The sequence below is a fragment of the Lineus longissimus genome, chromosome 18, assembly GCF_910592395.1.
Source record: "Lineus longissimus chromosome 18, tnLinLong1.2, whole genome shotgun sequence".
In the NCBI taxonomy this organism is placed as follows: domain Eukaryota; kingdom Metazoa; phylum Nemertea; class Pilidiophora; order Heteronemertea; family Lineidae; genus Lineus; species Lineus longissimus.
The window spans coordinates 2,555,283-2,577,910 of NC_088325.1; the positions used below are offsets into that span (position 1 = coordinate 2,555,283).

At 42.1% G+C, this 22,628-nt stretch overlaps 1 protein-coding gene across 1 annotated transcript; it reads left to right on the forward strand.

Moving 5' to 3' along the window:
* The first annotated feature begins 624 nt into the window (after window positions 1-624).
* LOC135502389 (uncharacterized) lies at window positions 625-9,059 on the forward strand. Its single transcript, XM_064795183.1, has 8 exons — window positions 625-786; window positions 2,118-2,441; window positions 2,896-3,190; window positions 3,965-4,267; window positions 4,974-5,288; window positions 6,047-6,358; window positions 6,580-6,658; window positions 7,016-9,059. The coding sequence occupies exons 3-8, from the start codon at window positions 3,157-3,159 to the stop codon at window positions 8,061-8,063; spliced, it is 2,091 nt and encodes a 696-aa protein (XP_064651253.1). The 5' UTR covers window positions 625-786; window positions 2,118-2,441; window positions 2,896-3,156; the 3' UTR covers window positions 8,064-9,059.
* Window positions 9,060-22,628: the final 13,569 nt, after the last annotated feature.

Genomic DNA, 22,628 nt, shown 5'->3' on the forward strand with positions numbered 1-22,628 from the left:
AGTTTATCGATCTCGTTTTCGATTTGAATATTTATTTAAGCTACATATTATCAAGAATAAATGGCTGTTTCTACAATTGGCTCGTTGTTGCTTTATTTTTGTCACAAAATACATGTCTCAGGTAGTGTAACTCGTTAATAGCGATTATTCGGCCAATAAGGAAATGGTATTTAACGAGGTTCTAAAATCCCTCAAAGACAAAAAGTGCCCACCATCACGCTACAGCACGGAAAATAATCAAGTATGTCTCCTTTAGATTTATCTTTAGGAGTTCAGAGCTGAATAAGGTATTATTCTGTTCGTATTGGTAATATATTTACCATGAAACAATAATTTTTAGTATCTGAGTTCAGGAAACTTTTTTTCTGATCAATAGTTGAGATTTGTTTTCTACACACACTTCATTGTAAACATTTATTATTTGCCTGACCTGTAAAACATCAAGTCATCTTGTATTTGATATGAATTTCCATTCTTGTCACGAAAATGTTTTGGCTTAAAATAACTTACACGTCATGTTATCTGATTATTTGCGACGATGGCAATCGAAAGGAAAACAAGGACTATAGGTTTCCCGCCAAGAGTCATCGCTTTCAACGAAACTTTATGCTACATCGCCAAGGGTCATTGCGTTTAAATGGAGTCATTCACAACGGAGAGTGATAGTCTAGATATAAGTCTGAATTAACTATACTCTCCTTGAATTTAACCAACACAGAAGAACTTCGATCGTAGTCACGATGAAACTTCTACCAATGTTGACACTTTCGCTTCTCCAGTTTGGAGGTAAGTAATTTTTGCGAACATTTTCGAACATTACACTTTTGGCTTGAATACTGCAATACATCCGATTCTCACAAGTGTAGTATTTTGGGTGAAGTCAGTGAATATTGGATAGGGCTAAATTAGTCTAATATATGTATGTTAGGGGCGAGGGCTACTGTTGATATTGACCATAATCATAGCGTCCCATTCTAAAGTTGTGAAACAGGAATCCGCATTCAACTTCTAAAGACATTGTTCGAAGACGAAAAGAAAATAATTCGAAGATATACATGTACGGCTCACAACTCAGAAGGAAATTACAATGACAGTCAAAATCGCTAGCGCAATGCGAAGACACTCGAAACATTTTTTATGGGCTCCACACTACAGTGGAGACCATATTGATATCACTCAGGTACTAGGTTCTCGTTTCTTATTCTTCTTCCATGAACATTTATGGAGGTAGTCCAGCGAAACTGCTGAATATACCGAAAATCAATTACCCCAGTTCCATCGAACTCAACTTGATCCATGGAATATCGCAAAACGATTTTCAAAATTCGGATCATTTCGATGACTTTGAAGCGTTTTTATGCTCGGATTTTCTGATTTGTTCTAAAAATCTGAAAAAGTTCTGAAAATCTCCTAAGCGATTCTGGTGACGTCACGTAACACGAGTTCGATTCGATGACATCACTTAAACCCGAGTTCAATCCGTGTGTTGGCATTCTCATATAAAACAGTTAACTCGGCTTATAACTCGGCTTACTCGGTTCATGCATACACATTTGAAGCCAAGGCAGACCGTTGATAGATTGGTTCTCGATCGACTCACTAGGGCGTATGTGACTCCCTGTAGTCCTAGTAGTCCTCATATCAATGTGTTTGGTCGCCTGACGCTTGTAACGAGTAGTGTTTTGGGGTTTCTAACGTTAGTGCACTATAGACTATAGTATAGGCCTAGTACATTACCCATTGACGTCGGACCTCTAGGCTTCGTAAAAATGATACACTTTCGATTGTCGGATGATCTATTTCCGGACATAGTAATTTCTCCGCTCTCGTCATATATTTTTATAAATCTCGTCATAGATTTTTATTCGTCATATATTTCCCCCTCCCCCTCTACGCATATGGATACCATCATCAGGTACCACTGCTTCCTCCACAATCCTGGGGCCAATCAAATTTGCTGGTAAGAAGATTTCTCAGTCTAGTTTATGCTTGGTATTATTCATTTTTCGTTTGATCCTGTATATTCTTAATGCATTGTTCAACAAGTTAAAATTTCGGTTGCTATTTTGTTGGCCCGTTTTACGAGGGCAAAAAATAGTGTGTTTTTTTCATTGCAGGTACTCTCGGGATAACGATAACAAGTGCCTTTAATAATTCACACCCGCGCATCGGTGAGACGATAACGTTAAGTTGTAGCATTCTGGGTGGAACTCCCGACGAGGTGATATTGTGGAAGGGCCTCCGTCACAGGGGAGTGGTGCCCATGACGAACAATTGTCAAGTTCGAGGGGACACATTAAGATTAACGAACAATAGGTGTGATCGGAATAATTATAATTTTCAATTTTTATTAAATGATGTTAAAATTTCGGACCGCGGGGAATGGGGATGTAAGGCTGATGGACAAGAGGCGCCAACCAAACTAAATTTGGATGTTTTAGGTAAGTGTAAGGACTCAGATTGTTCTATCAATGACCCTCCAGGGATCGAGAGAGAACTTGCGACATCGTTTTTGACGTAACCTTATTTGGGCTCAAAACATAGCTATTTAATATGCAATTTCGTGATTGCAGAGGCCGCATTATATCGCATCCTAGCTTTGACAAAAGTTCAAAAACCTTCAGTCATAGAGTGTATTACGGACAACAAATGTTGGGCCACTGAATCCGCTTTATATATGCCGGGTTTCTGTTCGAAGATTGCAGTGTTACCCATCCGTCGATTGTGCGAAATTAAAATCAAACGAATTAATGGTGGGATTATTGAATTTTAGGATTCGTGTTTTTTTAAGGGGGCGGGGGAGTATGAACAATATCTACTGCTCTGCTTCAAAATGCACCACCGATCTCTTTTTCTGAATGGTGAAATTTCAAATCAGCACCATCTTTTCTCCAGTTCCTCACTACGTTCAAATTGAAACCAACAAGTCTACTGTAAATGAAAATGAACTCGTGAGGTTTGAATGTGCTACCAGCGGCGGCAACCCGGAGCACGTCGAGCGATACCAGTGGCTCTGGAAGAAGAGAGGCTCCAACGTGAGGCAGGTCATCCAGGATACAGAGACCGGCAGGCAGAATGGAAAGTTCTTAAGAGTTCGCGCGCATACCGTATGATAGGAGTGGGACGTACACGTGCAAGGCTTGGAACCTTGGTGGAATGGGACAGGCGTCGACTGGCCTCAAAGTACAATGTAAGCTTGTTTCTTCATTCTTTTTAAAATATACTGTGATATTTTTCACTGAAACTTGTATATCCAAACTGAGCAAAAACTATTTGGGTTTTCAAGTTTTACCCAAAAATCTATGCACATTTGTGATGGTTTTTCAGAAACTCAAAATCCTTTATTTCAAAGAGTGTAAGTAACTAGGGTTTTGGGATAGGATTAACTGCTAGAATAAGAGAGTTTGTTAGGACTAGGGATATAAGGGGTATGGAGTTCTTCCAACTTACATGTTGCCACTGCACTGAATAGTCCTAGTGCATAAAAAAATTGTTGGAAACGGTTTTTACTTGCCGAAACACACTGAATGAACGTCTGGGAAACACAGAGCCCAAAAGGTACCTCTTCATACATCGAAAAACATAGAGCCAGGGAAACAAAGATACTAAATGGATAGAAGAAACCTGTTTTATTGGATATATTGGTAAGGGTAAGAAATAGAAGTAACGGCAATATTTTGTCACTGATTGGTCTGCATGAAAGATTCGTTGCAAATGGTTTATGCTGCTGGCCAAAGGATACAAGGGAATAACGGACACGGGGGAAGATCTAACCCGCTCTTGGGGGTAACCCTCTTCATATAACCACATGGCCTGTTCATATCAACGAGCATGGAACCCTTCGGCTTTCCCGCTGCGCTGTTATAATTTGAACCATCCATGCTGAAATTTAACAACTCAGATATAAGTAGGTATGTATTGATTGAAGAAAGAACTTCGCTTAATATTTTCTTCTCACCCGCAGACTCGCCTAGGATAGACCCAGAGGCCAAATTGAAATATGACGCGGTAGGCAAGATGGGCAAGGAGGCATCATTAGAACTGTTCATTGTCGCAAAACCGACTCCGGCCGCAACTGGTTATGTCTGGGAGAAACATGGCAACATCCTGGCGAACTCCTCTCCAGATTATGAAATACAGTCCGGGCCAACATTCAGCAAGCTGAAAATCAAAAACGTCAAATCCTCCGATTATACGTTTTATACATGTTCTGTGAAAACGAGCGCATTTCACACGAAGGTCTTCAAGTTTAGGCTTCTCGGAGCAGGTAAGTGCCATTGCTGGGGCTGGTGGATTCCTCATCAAACTGGGAATGTATATTCTAATGGACACCGCGCGTTAAACGTGAGTCATCGGCTGCACGGGCTGTCTAAGTGGCGCAGTGGTAACATCAGCGACTGTCAGTCCCGGGTTAGATTCCCGATCGGTACCGGTACGCTCATGTGATAGAGAGTAGTGTGGGGAATCGGACAATGCAAGCAAGTCACTGTCCACTATGGTTGCAACAGCGCTAGCAGACGACAATATCAAATTTGAAAACTCAGGCCGATTCAACAGCGAATAATTCCTGTTCTATGGCACTCGATGTGGATTTGCTGGTAGACATTTCTAGATGATAACTTACAGACATCTGTCATTAGGTTTATATTGATGTGGCTATCTTGAATAAGTAGAAAAGCAGTATTTTTGTAGACCTATGCTCAATTCAGGGTACAAAATGCGCTTATTTCTCCCATATCGGCCTAAGTTATGACTGTTATACAAAATGCGCTTATTTCTCCCATATCTGCCTAAGTTATGACTGTTATACAAAATGCGCTTATTTCTCCCATATCTGCCTAAGTTATGACTGTTATACAAAATGCGCTTATTTCTCCCATATCTGCCTAAGTTATGTCATGATCGGTGTTTACCTCGTCTGCTTGGATGATTTTCAGTAAAACATCCATGACATAAATTATGTTACATTTTAGGGCCACCATCTGCGCCAAGACACCTCAAAGTAGTCAACTCATCTGCTGTAGCTGCGACTCTTGAATGGATATCAGGATTCAATGGTGGATCAGAGCAGAGATTTTACATCCAATACAAGAAGTCTGCAGAGAAGTGGCCGACCTCGGAGGGTCCTGAAGGAGGAATAACTGACCCAGGCCTCAATAAATTGGTGTCTTATGGACTTATGGATCTTGAGTCTAATGCCGTGTATGTGTTTCGGGTGCGCAGCAAGAATTCCAACTCTGGGCCACACACGAGCAAGTTCAGCAACAATGCGTTTGGAAAAACACCAGGTATGTGGGACCAGATTCATTCTGGTGGAACAACCATTTTTAGACCTTCATAGGGACCCCCTTCGGCAATTATAATACACAACTGAGCTGCGCGTGCAGTGATTGGGGAATGCCTCTTCTTTCTGGGGTTTCTGTGAACGGTTACTCCCGACACATCTGCGCTCCCAATCTTTCAACAGGTGTATAGTTTTCAATGTCAAGTGATAAAGTGTCAGGGAATGAAGGAATCTCTTAGGTATTGAAGGTCATGTATCTTTATATAACTATACATGTATCTTAATTTGTCATTATATAAAGGTGGCATTTTTTGTAATCAATACTTTTTATTGTAATCTTAATTTGAAGCATTTTGCACATATAAGTTTTAGTAACAGTAATAAGGTGGGATCGTGAAATAATGTTTTTACCGGACAAATAGTTTTGACTATTCGATGGATTGACGTGCAATATTTATTTTATCATGCGTGGGATGTTTAATTGTTGACAGAGGGTTAGGCAGAGAGTTTTGTTTATGTTGCATAGGGGGTATTTAAAATTGCTACACCGGCTTATGAATTAAGATACCCTGGGCCTCTGAGGTAGGAGTTTTACGCGGGTTTAATAAGTCAGCAATTTAATTTCTCCATTATAGCAGAGCTCCACATGAGTGCCGATTCCAATAGAGCCGTATTCTGCTTAAAACACTGCCGTACTCTCATTATTTGCATGGTCATTGTCGAGGTCATTTTACCGAATATCATTGTTTATTTATTTTGCAGAGAAGCCCCAAACGTCACTCCTAGGTGTGTCCCGAAAAGGCAACAAAGTAACCGTGCGCTGGAAACAAGTGACCGGAATATATACAGCACTCAAGATCAAATACTGCCTGACCGGCACGAAAGACTGCATGGATTACGCCGTGCTTAAATCAGAAGATGTCAACATGGCAACATTTTTCGTTGATGCCTTTACATATTATTATTATATGATTGTCCAAGATGGCGGCGATGTTGTATACAGGAGTACGGACATCAATGACGAATATCCTGACGAGAGTAATTCGCCAGTTGTTGCTGACAAGACAAACATTGGTGAGTCTGGTTTGGTAAATTTTTATATGGATATTTGTATCGACGGTTCAGTAGATAAAAGCACGATAGAACATAACGTATGTTTAATCGCAACTTTGGTCCGATTTGTCTTGATGGTGTGTTCATTCACCAGGATACCCCATGCCGTATGGCTGATGAAAAGTCAAAGTCTTATTTAATGATGATACATTCAAATTTTGTGACCATTGTTTTCTTTACAGTTGTTGCTGGTGTTGTTGGCGGTCTGGTTGGCGCAGTCATTGTAGCGATAGCAGGCGTCATGGTGGCAGCTGTTCTATGGTACGCCTCGACATCGTCGGGTACATACAGAGACCTGTGGGTAAAACGGCAGCGCCTACTTATACGCTAACTCACACACTCAAGAAAGTCGTTGTAAGAATGGCTCCCAACAGAACTGCGACGTGCAAGTGTATGAAGGGTTTAACCTTACGGAACATGCCAAATGGCCTTCACAATATACATAAAGACGCATTTCGTAACAGATCTTGGGTGGGGCTTGCTGATTTAGTTCGTTACCAGTGATACCATCTGGCGTTTTCAAAAGCTAACTATAAATTGCCGGGCTAGGGTATTTTTGGGCTAGTTTTTCAATGCCTATGATTTTACTTTAAAACAATTTATTTTTTATTTTTTTAGGAAACGTGGGCTTGTGCGATGGGGGAAGAGGCAGGATCAGAGACCTGCAAATGACACTGTGGATTTCGAGGAATCGAGAGTTACACCCAGGAATGATTCCGCACAAACTTTCGCTGACATTGGGGGTGACAACGTGATTAAAACATTTCACCATGAACGCGCGGCCGGCCATAAAACCGCTCTGCCCATTGTAACGGAGCGCCACATGCCAGCGCACGGACTTCCTGGGAATCAATCCGCGTCCTCAGATGATGACCTGAATGAATATGAAATCATTTGTTCAACGTCAAGACAGCAGGCCGGAATTGCTGGTCAGAATCCAATGGGCAAGCTACGACAGCCTCGCTGGAGAACGGCTGAGAGCGGTCTGGATGCCACACGTCAGAAGCATGTTCCTGCTCGCTTGGGCAGAAGTAGAAAACGAGTGGATACTTCCTCCAACAAAGTAGTGCGGAGACAGGAACCAGAAGGCACAAACAACGGACATACACAGAGAAAGCCCTGTCAAAGCCCGACTGAGGGCGGTTCAAGACAAGTCGACGGAACCAAAACGTTGAGTCCGAGTAGCTCAATTGACGATGTGGCCTATGATCAAGAGTCGCCATGTGCACATCCAGATCTTGAAGAGACAGAATACGATGAAGATGATATCTACATCAGTGAGCTGAGTCGAGTTCGAATGTCCTCAATCGAAGACGAGGCTGCCTACTACAGCGTAAATGGTTCTACGACTTGCCAGCAAGGTGATACAGGTCAAAACCCTGTTCCTGTTTCCCAGGCGGATCGGGAGTATGCTGTCCCTTCCGAAATAAAACAGAGAGGACCGGAGTCAGAATACACCTACATTCAAAGCGACTTACCAATCCTCACACAGGGACTGCCAATCCAATGCATGGCCAAGGCCGGATCAAGAGAATTCAATGGAAAAAACAAGTCGTCTCCTAGTCGATCGAGTGACGTTGTGACTCACGGTCAAGAGCCGCCATATGCAAATCTGGATCAAGTAGAGAGAGTAAAGGATGGAGAGTATTTGGACTTTCACATCTGAGTCCGGAACGATTGAGCATGAGACCGAATGAACTCTAAACATGGCAGCACTTGATCGCGGTTGTGATTGTGGTGACAGAGCCGACGTACAGGTGGCGTCCTCGTATAGTCTATATATAATATGGTGATTTGGCATTTTGGCCAACGTATTATTGTGTATATAATGTACAGCATTCTCTGTACATAACTTTCGTTGTTTGCGTCAGCACATTTGACTCGCGATTTCCGGCATGACAGCGACTGTCGTCATTGCTTACCACGTTCTAATTTGGCTTCGCCATCTTTTCATTGTCAGTGTGCATCGGTTTCACCGCATGTTATCGCGTGTTTACTTCATATTCCCTTTTTGAAGCGCTTGTGATAAATTCTTGTTGACATGGCACGGCAAGTCAGCCATTATCACGTGATCGTGTTGTGTCCCATTTACGCGGTTGCTAAGAATATCCATGCGCGTTGACTTAGATCGTCAATTTATAATAATTCGGTCGATAACCGTGGTTGTGCGTTTAACTGCGATTCCAGTCACTTTTATTTATTCCGTGTGACTGATATTTAATCTGGTTTCTATGCAATAAGTTGTCCTTATTAGTTTTTGGGACCTCGTAAGCCTGTCCGTCTGCAACCGTAGTTGCTAGGGGGCGTTTCTTCTTTTGTTGAACACATGGATTTCGTGGGCTTGACAAATTGCGACGCTGGATTGGGTTTGGCGTAGCGATATCTTGTGTGGTGCGAAATATAAAACCTGAAACTCACAACGCTTCGGGGCGACTCTCAAAAATAATCCGAAGCAAGAACATCTGCCGAATTCTATTTCTTTCATTCATCTTCGCCATTTTAATCCGAAAACGCAAGTAAAGGTATCTCCATCGAGCGGCAAGGTAAGCCGGAATTACCAGTTTTACCTTTAATGCATGTTTTAATTGTGTTCTGTAAGTATATTAACCCGGATCCAATGCACCGGTCCCAGACCATAGCTGGGAGTCAACGCTTGGATTCCGACGCTGTATTGCATGTAAATATTTAACATTGATGGCTTAAGGAATTGAACCCGAGGCGGAGGACCTTGGTTGAGTTACCAAGACACTCGAGGGTGGAGCTAAAATACAGTCCAAACCCGAGCCGATAGGCGAGGGTTTGGACGAAATTTTAGCTCCACCCGAGAGTGTCTTGGTAACTCAACCAAGGTCCGAAGCCGAGGGTTCAATTTCTATTCTAAAATACCACAAACTTAAAAAGATAGGCCACGAAAATAACTTGAATATGTGCGAATTTGGCAAATTCTATCCATCGCCGGCCCGGAGCGCCGGTAGCGCCGTTGTTTACATTATGTTACGGCAACGTTACAGAAAATGAGACATGTACAATTTGTACAGCGCGCATAGGAAGTCCGCATCGGCTCGCTCAAGTGATGCTAAAATCCGCGCAAATGGGCTGTTTGGAGCGTTTTTCTCGGCAAATATGTGTAGTGCTCATTAAAAAACTTAGGGTGGTTGATGCTTCCTTGGCTGATTTGTGTTTGAAGCAGTGTTTTGAGAGCCTCAAACTTCTGAAGTGAGCTGAAATTCCATTGGGATGACGTGTGCATGGTTTCCACATTTTAGTGCAACCCGAGGGAACTTTGGTAGAGCATCTTGGTTGCGTGTCCAAAACACTCCACTCTCAGAACGAGGCTTAAGCATTTTCCATTTAAAAGTTGACTTTACGGTACCAAGGTATTTTAGAATAGTATATATAAACTGATATCCGAACAATATGCGTTGTTTCTCTATTGTTTCTCTTAAGTCGGCCGCATTGCAACGGTAATGGCGCAACAATATTAATGCCATTTTCGTATTATGAAATTCATGTATATGCACGTCTGGATCCAGAAGTATTAAGGTAGCAGGAAGGGTTGGGCGTTTGTGGTTTCTGAGTCTGAGGGGGTTGGTGTCTGTTGACTGTGCTTTAAGAGAGACTAGGCATGGCGCCAGTCTCTCTTAAAGCACAGTCAACAGGCATTTGGTCTCAGTATTTGGGTTTTGATTGCCATGACTGTACCCCTGTAAAAGTCAGAGGAGGAGAAGTTTGGAATGATGAAAGCATTGAAGAAGAAGAAATGTTATTATTGAGGAAAGCAAGATTTATTATGAGACTAGAAGGCAGTGTCCTGATTTGATTATTTTGAAAATGGCGGTCTGAACACATTAAAAGGTGGAACATGGCATTTTATCGACTTTGAAGTGTTCCGCAGTTAAAGGGAGACTATAGGCAGCAGCTAGGTAGGCAAGATAAAGTCATACAAATTTGCCAATAGGGGTCAGTCATATCTCTAGGCATGGCGCCAGTCTCTCTTAAAGCACAGTCAACAGGCATTTGGTCTTAGTATTTGGGTAAGTACAGAATCAAGGCAGCTCAGAGAGCAATGATTGAACGATGCTGTGGACAAGTCCAAGGATACTGCATCAGTCACGACCAACTTCTCATCAGAAAGCGTCACCACCAGCATATTCAATGTTCAGTTCCAACCTGTACCAGTCCAATGCACGCCTGTCATGGTCAGCAGTGGTCAGCTTAGCGCGATATGGAACATTCTTCCGAAACTCAAGCGAGGGAAGTCTGCTCATTAGCCTATCTCGCGCACTGCTCCTTCTTGTCAAACATCGTAGTGAAATCGTGGTACAGTGGGGCGTCCTCGAGGATTGCAGCTGGTCGGACAGACGTGAGGTGGAATGTGGGCGGCTGCACTTCTTCGTTGATGTGCGATGGCAGATAGCACAGTTGTTGCGTTGCATGACAGCTGAAAGTGAATGTGATATCATATAACTGAGGCGTTTGCAATGAGACTATAGGTGAAGTAGAAGCAAGGAGTGAAATGGGCCATCTTCCAGAGACTAATATACAGAGTAAGGGCACTGGGTGTTGTTAGATTCAGCATTGAATGTATTCCTCATACAAGCGTGAATAGTGTGGACATACAGTGAGAGGTGAGAGACCCCTATTGACTACTTCTTGTAATTTTATCTTGGATATTATATTAGTATTGAACTTCTAGCCATGGAATATGAAGAAATTGAAGTTGTAGGCATGGAATATGAAAAATTATTCAACGGTGAAAGACATTATTCCATGAGGCTTTGCCGTGATCGCAAAGGACGCGACGCGATTGGTTCACATGCTAATGAGGTATGAATGATAATGATAATTACCTCTATAATGCTACTTGGATAGCGACTGTGTCGTTGATTGCAACAGTGGTCTATGTCAATGTGTGCCTGTAATGTCAATGAAGTATGATGAGGTGATGACGATAGTGCAATTATTAAATATTGGCAAGAGATCATACTACAACATAGGTCTTGTTTTTGACAGATGACTGTGCGACATTCCCATTGGGTCTTGTTAGAGTCAGCGCTGCATGTATTCCTTGTACAAGCTTGAATAGTTGTGACGGACTTTGAGAGGTGAGAGACCCCTATCGGCTACTTCGGCTAACTTTATCTTGCCTTCCTAGCTGCTAGCAATAGTGCCCCTTTATCAAGACTGAAACCCACTGTGCGGGGCTAAGAAATTACCTTTATAATCCTAGTTGGATAACCACTGTGTAGATGATTTGAAGAGTGCTCTGTGGATGTGTGCCTGTAATGTCAATGAAAGTATGATGAGGTGATGACGATAGTGGAATGACGAAATATTGGAAAGAGATCTATTCCTAGAAGAACATATGTCCTGTTTTGACTAGGTGGCGCATTTTAGAATCAGCAGTGAGCACTGTGTGTAACATGGTGGAGGCAGCGGAGATAATAACTGTGTCGAAAGTATTGTTATAGGGCCTTCCCTAGGCCCATGGGGTTAAATTTACAATCCACGATTGAAAAGACGTAGTTTGATCGCATTCAACTATAAATCCATTGAACAGTTGTGTTCCTTTAGTCAACCGATGACCTTTTGTTGGGCCATAATCGGGGATTGTAAACTGTAAATGTATTATGGACTGGGAGACGGGGGAAACACAAGTGAAATAGACCAAAACAAGTGATTTTGGGGCTTTGGTTTAGACGCATGCCCCACATGCGCCATGCGGGATTATACGGTTCATGTGAACTTGTTGACATCTACATGATCTAGTGCTGTTATTGGTCATGGTACATGGTAGGCCTAATCATCATGGCTATATGTTTCAGGAAAAGCTCGGAGTAAAATGAACTGCCGATGAATAATGATGTTGTTCATGTTTACCATGTTTACTAGTACATAGCCATAGGGTATGCACTGGCCAGTGCACTTTCTGCACGTCGTCATGGTCATGTACGTGATACCTTGCATATTTTGTTTTTTGAATGCGCATGCTTTTTGGGCAAAATCACTTGTACCAACACTAATGAATAATGTCTTCTTATCCCTATGACTCCATACACAGTGAGGGCATTGTCCCATTCCCATCAAATGGTAACTTATTGTACCGTATTAGGGTGGAAGTTCGGGAGCAGATACCTACCGTTGCACGCCTGTCATAATCAGTAGTGATGAGCTTAGCGCGATATGGAACATTCTTCAGAAACTCAAGCGAGGGAAGTCTGCTCATTAGCATATCTCGCGCACTGCTCCTTCTTGTCAAACATCGTAGTGAAATCGTAATGGAAAACGTCTGGCTTTGCGCCAGACGTTGAGACTAATAAGTGAAGAACTAATAGGTAAAGAACTTCTACTTGCGCGAGACTGCTCTGATAAAATTATCATTGCAGAGACTACGGTGACGTACATACATATTTTTTACAATCAAAAATGCCCTCAAAAGACGACATGGAATGATTATTTTATTGATATTTCCTACTATATACCTTCCAATTATCACTTTATACAAATAGATCGGCGTTAGGTCGCATGCTTTTCTTTCCTGGTGACACTATAAAGCAAAATAGTTGCAACCCCGTAAATGCGCTATAAGTCCAATAATAAGTGACGGTGACCCGTTATAAATGTTTCGCCAGCTTCGCTTTTTTGCCGCTACGCGGCGCGTTGGGCCCTTGCGTCCAGAAGTATTACGGTAGCAGGAAGGGGTGGGTGTTTGTGGTTTCTGAGTGTGAGGGGGTATAGTGGTGTCTGTTGACTGTGCTTTAAGAGAGACTAGAGAGACTAGGCATGATGCCAGTCTCTCTTAAAGCACAGTCAACAGACATGTGGTTTCAGTATTAGGTCTTTCATTGTAGCAATGCGAAAATGTAAGCAATTTTGGTTAGGCCCGTTTTGTTATCATCTAGTAGCTTCTAGAGTGACTCTACCACTCTCTTGATTACAACGGCCGCCTCAACGCCACCAGGCGGGGCCTAATGGTTTTAGGCTATGTAGCTTAGCGCGATATGTACCATTCTGGGAAAACTCAATGAGGAAGTATGCTCCTCGAGTCATTAGCATAATCTCATCTTAACTCCAGCTCGAGGTAATCTTGCGCAGTGTTTCTTCGGCCCAGATACATTGTGGTGGAAAATGTCTAATACAAAGAACGCCTGGCTTGCGCCAGACTAATAAGTGAAGAAGGTCTGGCTGCGCGAGACTACTGTGATAAAAATGACCATTGTAGAGACTCTGTGACGTAGGCATATACTTTTTACAATTAAAAATGCTCTCAAAAGACGATAAGGAATGATTATTTCTTAACATTTCCTGAACTAAATACCTTCTAATTATCACTTTACATAAGTTGGCGTTAGGTCGCGTGCTCTTCTTTCCTAGTGAAAATATACAGCAAAATAGTTACAACCCCATAAACGCGCTATAAGTCAATAATGAGATCACGGTGACCCATTATAAATGTTTCGCCAGCTTCGCTATTTTGCCGCTACGCGGCGCGTTGGGTCCTTGCGTCAAGGCCACGGTGACCCGTTATAAATGTTTCGCCAGCTTTGCTATTTTGCCGCTACGCGGCGCGTTGGGTCATTTGTGTCCAGAGGCGACAGTGAACCAAAGAGAGTATACTTTAGACGTTAGAACAATAGATTCCCCGATAACAATAAACCAGCCCGATCATTTGTGGCTCGTAGTAGAGGAGTCGTTTTTTGAAATACTCTGCTAGTAGTCACTGGTTTCGAATCGCAATACTGGGGATTAAATGAGAAATGGGGGTAATAACACTCGTGTACTGCACCATAAAGAAAATTGGTGTCAGAAAATAGTGACGATAAAAATGGAAATTACATGTAATTGACCTCATTGCACTCACCAATCTTAGAATAACTATTGGCGTAGAATGAGGACGAAGGAAAACCCTGAAAACCAGGTGACAGTAGTGAGTTAATAGCAGAATATATTAGATAGCTGGTGCCCGCGCTTAAGGTTATTTCTGCTCCCATTGAGCCGAGTATATGACGCTCAATCACATTGTTGCCACCCCGAAAAATCACCTTATCTGTATCCTCCGCCGTTGAGTATTGCAGATCTAGTCTCCTCAGCGGCAGTTGGTGGAGTTAAGTTGTCCTGTATACAAAGATTCTTCAGGTATTGGAATATGCCTCCTCTGGCCTCGGCTGAAGAGCAGCATTCAATCAACGAGTGGGTAATGGTTTCTTCCTCCCCGGTCTTGCAAAGCTGGCATAGAGGACTCTCTCCTCTTTGAGTTTCCTATGACGCAGTTTGTAGGTTATGTCTTCGAACAAGTAGTCTGGTTTTGCTGCAGCGGCTCGGACTTGGATTGTTTTACCCGCGCAGCATGTCCACAGAGGATGTGGTTCCAGGGAGAGGTGGCCGAAGTCAAGCCAGTTTAGTGATCGGTGGGCTAAAGCTTAGGTTAATAAGCTTCTTCACAACTTCTTCACAAGACTCCTTCACAACTGACTTCCATGCGAGGCTGATTGAGTTGGGAAGATATGTCTGTGCCGTAGGAGATTGCGATTTCCTGAGCCTGCAGGAACCAACTTCCATTCGTCCCCTGCAGGGCCAGTTGTCTGACTGCGAGGCATCGACGGGGATGGTCGGTTGCCAATCGGGCTACGGCCCCAAAAAGGGAGTGGATCCTCATACGCAGTATACCCTCAATTGGAATCGACCCCTGGAGTAGGTAGACTGCCTCATTGGCTGTACTTTCAGGCAGGCTTTGAATCTGTCGTAGAATCTTACGATAGCATTTTTCGATCTTCTGAATTTGGGCTTTGTTGAGGACGCAGGTTTCCAGACCATATAGTAGGCGAGGTACAACGTAGGCTTGGATGATCCTAATCGCGGTGGCTGGGTCCAGGCCATCATGTCCATGCAACCTGACTCCGAATAGTGCGCATGCAGCAGCACTAGCGCTCGACAGGTGGCGCTCGATGTTAGGAGCAGACAGTCCTCTGACCCACTCAAATCCCAGATGGATGAAGGAGTTGACTTTGGTCATTTGCTATCGTTGAGAAACCAGCTACAGTCTTGCAAGGGAGTTATGGCAGCTTTTCTCACTCTGATCATCTCTGTGATTATCGGCGTGATGGTTTGGATATCGTTGCCATGTTCGTTTGCATAGAAGGCACAGAAGTTGAGCATCCCCTGGAACTCTGGGTTTAGGCTAGATAGCAGAGCGACATCATAAACAACAGATGCGGCATGACATCTACACTACTAAATCTATAGACTTCCAAGGAAATCACGGCAACCGTGCGCACTGTCTCTTTGAAACTTCACCCAATCTTTCACTACCTTTCCGTTCACAAAATGATTGATTTTCAGTCTAAACATTTGCCGGGAATGTGGACTTTTTAGCGATTTTATTCAGGAATTTTGTCTGATCTAAAACTCACGGAAATTGCCGGACATTGCCGAAGTTGACCGTTTCGTGTTGATGACGTCATCAGAAGCGAACAAAGTGACAGACCAGTGAAGAGCAGTCAATTTGCAACTTTCGCCCTGCCATCTGTTGGGACTTCGGGAACCAAAATGTGTTGATGACGTCATCAGCGAACAAAGTTACAGACCAGTGAGGAACAGTCAATTTGCAAAGTGTCAATGGCGAGTTGTCCATGTTGTCCGGCGAGTTTTGCACCTGTTTTTGGTCAACTCAACAACTTTTCTTATTCAAGTAATTTGATACTTTCCACCAGTGTTGTTGTCTGAGCTGCCTGTTCTATTTTCAAGCAACATGTTGTCACTCCAGGTGCATCACCTTCCACTTTCTGATCAGTGTTTTCAACAGCATTGAGGGGAAAACAAGCATTTCTACATTCTGGGTGGGTTGTAATGTAAAAACTTGACCTAGGTCTATATTGTAAATTAACTTGGGGCGTATTTTTGTTCAAGTTGGAAATTTTTATGGCGTTTGCATTTTAGGTTTGGTGTATAAAACAGGCACTCGAATTGTGTAATATGCTGTAACCCAACCTTTAGCGCCCTCCTTGCTAAAGAGAGGCCAGTAAACGAGTAATTTTGATCTGGACTCTCTTTCCCACTGAATCTTTAGGAAGTGTTGTGGAGAATTCATGTTTAGTCTGGACGACACAGCAAGTTTAGTTCTCCAAGTAGCTCCACCCGACATCTGGTGTTATCATATCTTGCTGAAGAAAAATTGTTAATGTGGTTGTGGCTTAAGCCATACCACGGGTAACTTTACTAGTGCTGTATAATGATCTGCGCAGGAACCCCACGCAAAAGAACAATCTCTCAATTTATTTATTTACAAACTATTTACAATCTATTTACAAACAATTCAAATCATATTTTACATGTGAAAGTTGTCTATCAATGATACTTCCGGTCATTGATAGAATACACTTAACTAGATTTAGGATAAGCGACCACAAATTACAAATTGAGTCTGGCAGATACACGGGCATCCCAATTGGTGAAAGACTGTGCCCCCACTGGAATCAAGTTGAAACGGAGATCCATTTCCTTTTTGAATGTAATCTTTTGAAACGTCTACGGACTAGACTCAACTTACCTCACTATAATCTTCCCAATGACTTAAAATTGATAAAAATAATGTCGTCAACTGATTTTCGTCTCACGTCATCATTGGGACATTTTGTTACCAAATCTTAGCGTTTGCTATTGAAGACGTTCAAAACTTGACACACATTCGCAAAAAGTGGCGATCAGAAGTAAAATCTCACAAAAGTAACACTTGACACTTGCGTGGCCAGTAATTTACCACATCAAACTTATGTTACAGTTAGTACCGGTGCGGTACACAGATAAGTCACAAATGGACATCACAAAGTTGAACACACTCTTGAACTAGGGCGACAAACTTTCGCCCGAAATTGCAGTGCAGTGTAGTGCATGTATGAACACGTGCCGTTTATAAAATACAACATTACAAAACGTACAGGAAATGTACATGAAAAAAGCACGTGGGTACGGGATATGATGGCGGTGAAACATTTGGGAAAATCGATCTTGGTTCCCGGCCGAGCCCCCAATTTGTTACGATAGGTCTTAGTCAATCACACAAAACGTAACTCAAAATGAACTACACAAGTCCATTGCACAAATGAACACAAGATCGATTCAAAGAACTACCGATAAGTGTATTTAAAACTGGTACAAAAACTATTATAGAGAATTTACATCTTTTGACAGTAACGCCATCTTACCCGACGACTTGCGTCGTCTCCAACCAATTCCTAACCGGCCGGGATGACCGAAGACAACCGAAGGAGGTCACAATACGTGTAGTCCAAGTTCAATATTGTCATTGCGACGAGTTGTAAATGCTTATACATTTACAAACTTTCAAAAAAAGACTTCTTAAAAAAAGCTTACACATTTTAAAATAATAATTTGCCAGAAGATACAAAACCTTCATAAATCGTCAGAAAGGTTTTTATGACAAGAAATATGAGTCCTCAAATGAACAACGTTTCCAGGGAAACCGACCGGCTCCACCTGTTCGACCAACTATGATTTGCAAAATGCATGGCCGTACAAATTTAATGTCAACAAGTTCACTCAAAACGTTGTAAAATAATGACTTTATCCAATGGCCTCTTTCGGTAAAAAAACTCCTAATTACATTAGAACCTCTTGGTAATATCCATGGAAATTAGCTGAGTTAATAGACTTTTGCCGTGCACATCAATCGTGCCGGCTGAATCATATTAATAGATACTATTAACATTGTGGCGGTGTAGTTCCCGTTGTTTGCTCTCTCACTTCACACCATGTCAGTCAGTTTTAAAAGTGCGGGAGGGCGTGCGGTAAGGAAAATGGCCAAACTGACGTCATCACCCCGGTTATTCAGATCTCAAAACAGACGGGCAACACCCATTCTGAACTGAGTTGCTGATGCCCGATTTTAAATGCACCCAGCAAAGATTTTTCAACAAAGCGCCAGAAAATCTCTATAAATGTCTAGAAAGCACCTGACCACGAACGAATAATGACGGATCTCCCAACATTAACCAAGAGATTGACATCTGACACATATAATTTGATTCAGTAAGGTAGATTTAGGTAAAAAGCAAGCTGGCATTCAAAGACCGATAAAGACGACTTTGTTTACATTTAATTCGGGCGAAACCATGGTCATGTTAATAACTCTAAATTAGCAAATAGGCTGAATGAGTAATGAATGCATTCCAATTTTTCCTAAATCCAAATGCAAGCATTGAAATTACGAGATACAATGGTTTCTTGCAGTATAAGAGGATTTATGAGACTTCATAGAACGTTTTCCATTGGGTGTATATAAATAATGACCCGATCGACTGTATGTGACTGTCTATGATTCTGCAGAAAACTAGGCTAGACCTAAAGTATACTCTAGTCCAGGTAACCTCGACCCTATCCGCTGCAAAGCAGAGGGTCGAGGAAGCCTCGTTGGTTTACCCGAGGTGAACCATGCATTGTCAGTGCTTACAGTGGATGCACTGTCATACCAAGCGCTCTGGTATTGCAGATTATTCACTTGGATCGAGGTTACCCATCCTACAGAAAAACACGAGGCCGGACACTGGAATTTTACGCCGCCAAATCGAGTTGATGACGAGTTCATTACCGTCGAGTACTCGTCTCTGTAATGAGTGAATGGAGGAGACTGGTGAAAGAGTCTAAGAATAATGTAGAACGGAAGAAAACTGAAATCACAAAATTTGATGAATATTTATAGATTTTCAATTTTGACCGACAGCCCCAATTCCTCAATCTATCATGTGCCACCTCCAATTCCCTATGGCGCAGTTGGCATCTTTATCTTTCAGTTGGCACTATCAAGACCAACTCATACCAGTTCGCCCACACCAGTCTCCCCGGAAGAAACCTCTCGAAGTGTTTTGCTAACCAACTGGCGTAAACCGCCTAGCGTATTTTATTGTCTCCTTGCTCTGTCCTTTACCCATATCTTTAATTGTCAGTACGGGTGATAATAGAACGCTATTAGGTAGCAGTCCTATTGTGCGTCCTTTTCGATATTTACTTCGTTTCGACGTTATCCCAATATGGCAATTTCTGAGCAAAACTTTGGTCACCTTATTAATCTTTGTAACAATTTTCAAAGGAGCCAGAGGAGAGCATATGTCTCTCATAAATGTTACACTGAGAAGTAAGTTTTTGCTTTTATGTGAAAATAAAAGCGTTGATGCCTTTCGATAGTTCGAAAAGTGGCAAAAATATTTATACGGGACCGACAAAATTTCCAACCGCATTCTCGGTTTAGGGAAGACACGATAGAGTGCAGGGTATCCATTCTTTATCCTTTTATAGAATATGGTATGATCTTGTCGACTGACGAAATAACGTCCGTGGGCAATGCGTTCAAATGTTTGCCAATTATTCAGTTCTGAAATCGCATTCTGGCCGCGTATCCAAGTTATATTAAATATGGAGAGAAAAGGACGACGATAGCTTCCTTTGACAGTGCCATATATTACAAATATGTTTTTCAAGCCAATCGGCACGCAAAGAATACAATATTTAGTTGAACATGGGTGATGACGAGGTAGGATTATTATGTCAAAATGACGAGTTGATATCTCAAACAACTTAAGTACAACCGGTTTGTATCCACTTTTCCGGCGCACGTAGCAGAGCAGCCATAATTTTCCGATGCGAATATATCCAAACATCAAACGAAAACGAGAGGAAACAGACACATTATGAACGAGTGCGTAAACATCCCTTCGTTCAGGTTGGTAGACAAGTATATTTCTTAAGGCATGAACATGTCCTTTATTATCTCGATGAACAAATAGTATGGAATTAGAATTGTCGTCAAACATAAACAGCCTGGCTTCATATTTACTCAAAATGACTGATACGGGGGGTTTGAAAACGACTGGTTCAGAAACTCTGTACGTTTGTGTTCTTTTTTCCTGAAAGAGCAGTTGTTAAATTGTAAGTAGATGAGAGCTGCACTGCTTTTCATTCTTGTTGCCACTGTACAGTGAGACTTTAACCAGGGACCAAGAAACTTCTTGTCGGAATGCCTAATGGTATGATTTACTACCACAATTTGTATCAGGTTTGACTTTGAGACGAATTATTGCTATACCATGATCGAGTTTTGGCATGTGATAAAACCTTACCTCTTGTTGATACATATGCCATCCTCTAGTAATCGTTACATCTTTCCTCTCCAAACATGTTGCCTTCTCACTATGCAGTCGGCAAACATGGCCGTCAGTATGCCCGGGGGTATTAATAGTTTTGTAACTTAGCACCAAAAGCAACACCTTGGATACTTTCATCAGAATTTGTTAATTCGGGTTTTCCGTGACGCAGGAAACCGCTTTACAACAAGTGGTCCGTTTCAGCCAATCGACTGCTCGGAGTCGAAAGTACAACCTGCTTTATGAAATTTGGTACTATATATTATATGTACTTCCTGTAATCACCTATGCACCGTCGACGTAACCGCAATAGCTCACCTACCGATCCCGATGGCCCAGTGGACCAGGCGGCCGCCTCATAAATTGAAGGTCGAGCAGTCACCGGTGACTATAGTTCATCGTGCTTTATGAATTGTGTTACTCAACTTCCTGAGATGTCACTTTCTTGACGGGCGAATGTGTTGAAAGGCGCTGCTGCTCAAAGGCGTTGCCGCAAGTGCTCAAATACTGAAGGTCGGGCAGTCGCTGGAGTCGAAAGTATACCGTGCTTTATGGAATGCGGCACTCTACTATCAAAACACTCTCCCTGGTTCAGGCAATGAGAATACGAATCGCTTTATTGATCAACAGAAACATAATGTTTTTTTTACGATGTTGTATCCGATATCTCACTTGCATCGATCGAGTGCGAATTGAAACTAAATGCTGTATTTTTGGGAGAAAATGCCCTCTAGAAAATTATTTTTTTGGAAGATATCGGGTGTCCCCCGCTCCAAAAAAACGTACGGAGCGTTAACCCGAAATGTCGATGTCAGTAAGTTTTATAAGTGCGGGAGGGCGTGGGGTGAGGAAAATAACCAAACAGACGTCATCGCCCCGGTTATTCAGACCTCAAAACAGACGGGCAGCTTACATTCTGACCTGAGTTGCTGATGCCAGATTTTATATGCACCCAGCGAAAATTGTTCAATAAAGCAACAGAAAATCTCTTTCAATGTCAAGAAAGCACATGACCACGAACGATTAATGACTTCCTTCGGATCTCCGAACATTAACCAAGAGATTGACATCTGACACATATCATTTGATTCAATAAGGTAGATTTAGGTAAAAGGCAAGCTCGCATTCAAAGATAGATAAAGATGACTTTGTTTACATTTGATTCGGGCGAAACCACGGTCATTTTAATAACTCTAAATAAGCAAATAGGCTGAATAAGTAATGAATGCATTCCAAATCTTCCCAAAATCCGAATGCAAGTATTTAAATTACGAGATACAATGGTTTCATGCAGAGCAAGAGGATTTTATGAGATTTCATAGAAAATCATATTGGGTGTATATAAATAATGACCCGATCGACTGTATGTGACTGTCTCTGACTCTGCAGACAACTAGGCTAGACCTAAAGAATAATCTAGTCCAGGTAACCTCGACCCTATCCGCTGCAAAGCAGAGGGTCGAGGAAGCCTCGTTGATTTAAACGATGTGAACCATGCATTTTCAGTGCATACAGTTTGTTTCGACGAAGGTTCGGATACCAATAAACAACAGGGACGGTAGAATTCGAACAAACACTGGACCCACCTGGTTATGGCTGCTGTTTCTAATTCCAATGGCAGCACCCTTCACGGTTGTTGATACCAGTACCAATCAGCTGCCCTGGAGACTATGTCATCACGCCCTTGGCTTCACACCCTGTTGCTAGCCCGTGGGCGGTGCAATATCTAGAAGAGGTTCTGGGTTCCTCTCAAACCCCGCGCTTGACCAACAAGCGGGCTAAGTATATTTTTGATAATGGATATGTTTATAGTTTTGTACAATAATGCACATATACGTATGTCGACTATAGTTTGATATATAATGTTGAATATTAACAATACATGATGGTTTGATATATAATGTTGTATATTAACAATACATGGATAAGCTATACTGCTCTGACTAATAAGTCGAATTTTAAACAAGGAATCAATTAAATCTTTTTTGGTTTTTGTCATAGGCAATATAAGTAACAAGGTGATACAACTAGAACTTTGGTTCTTACTAAATGTTAGATGGTGTTGATGGGCGAACCCA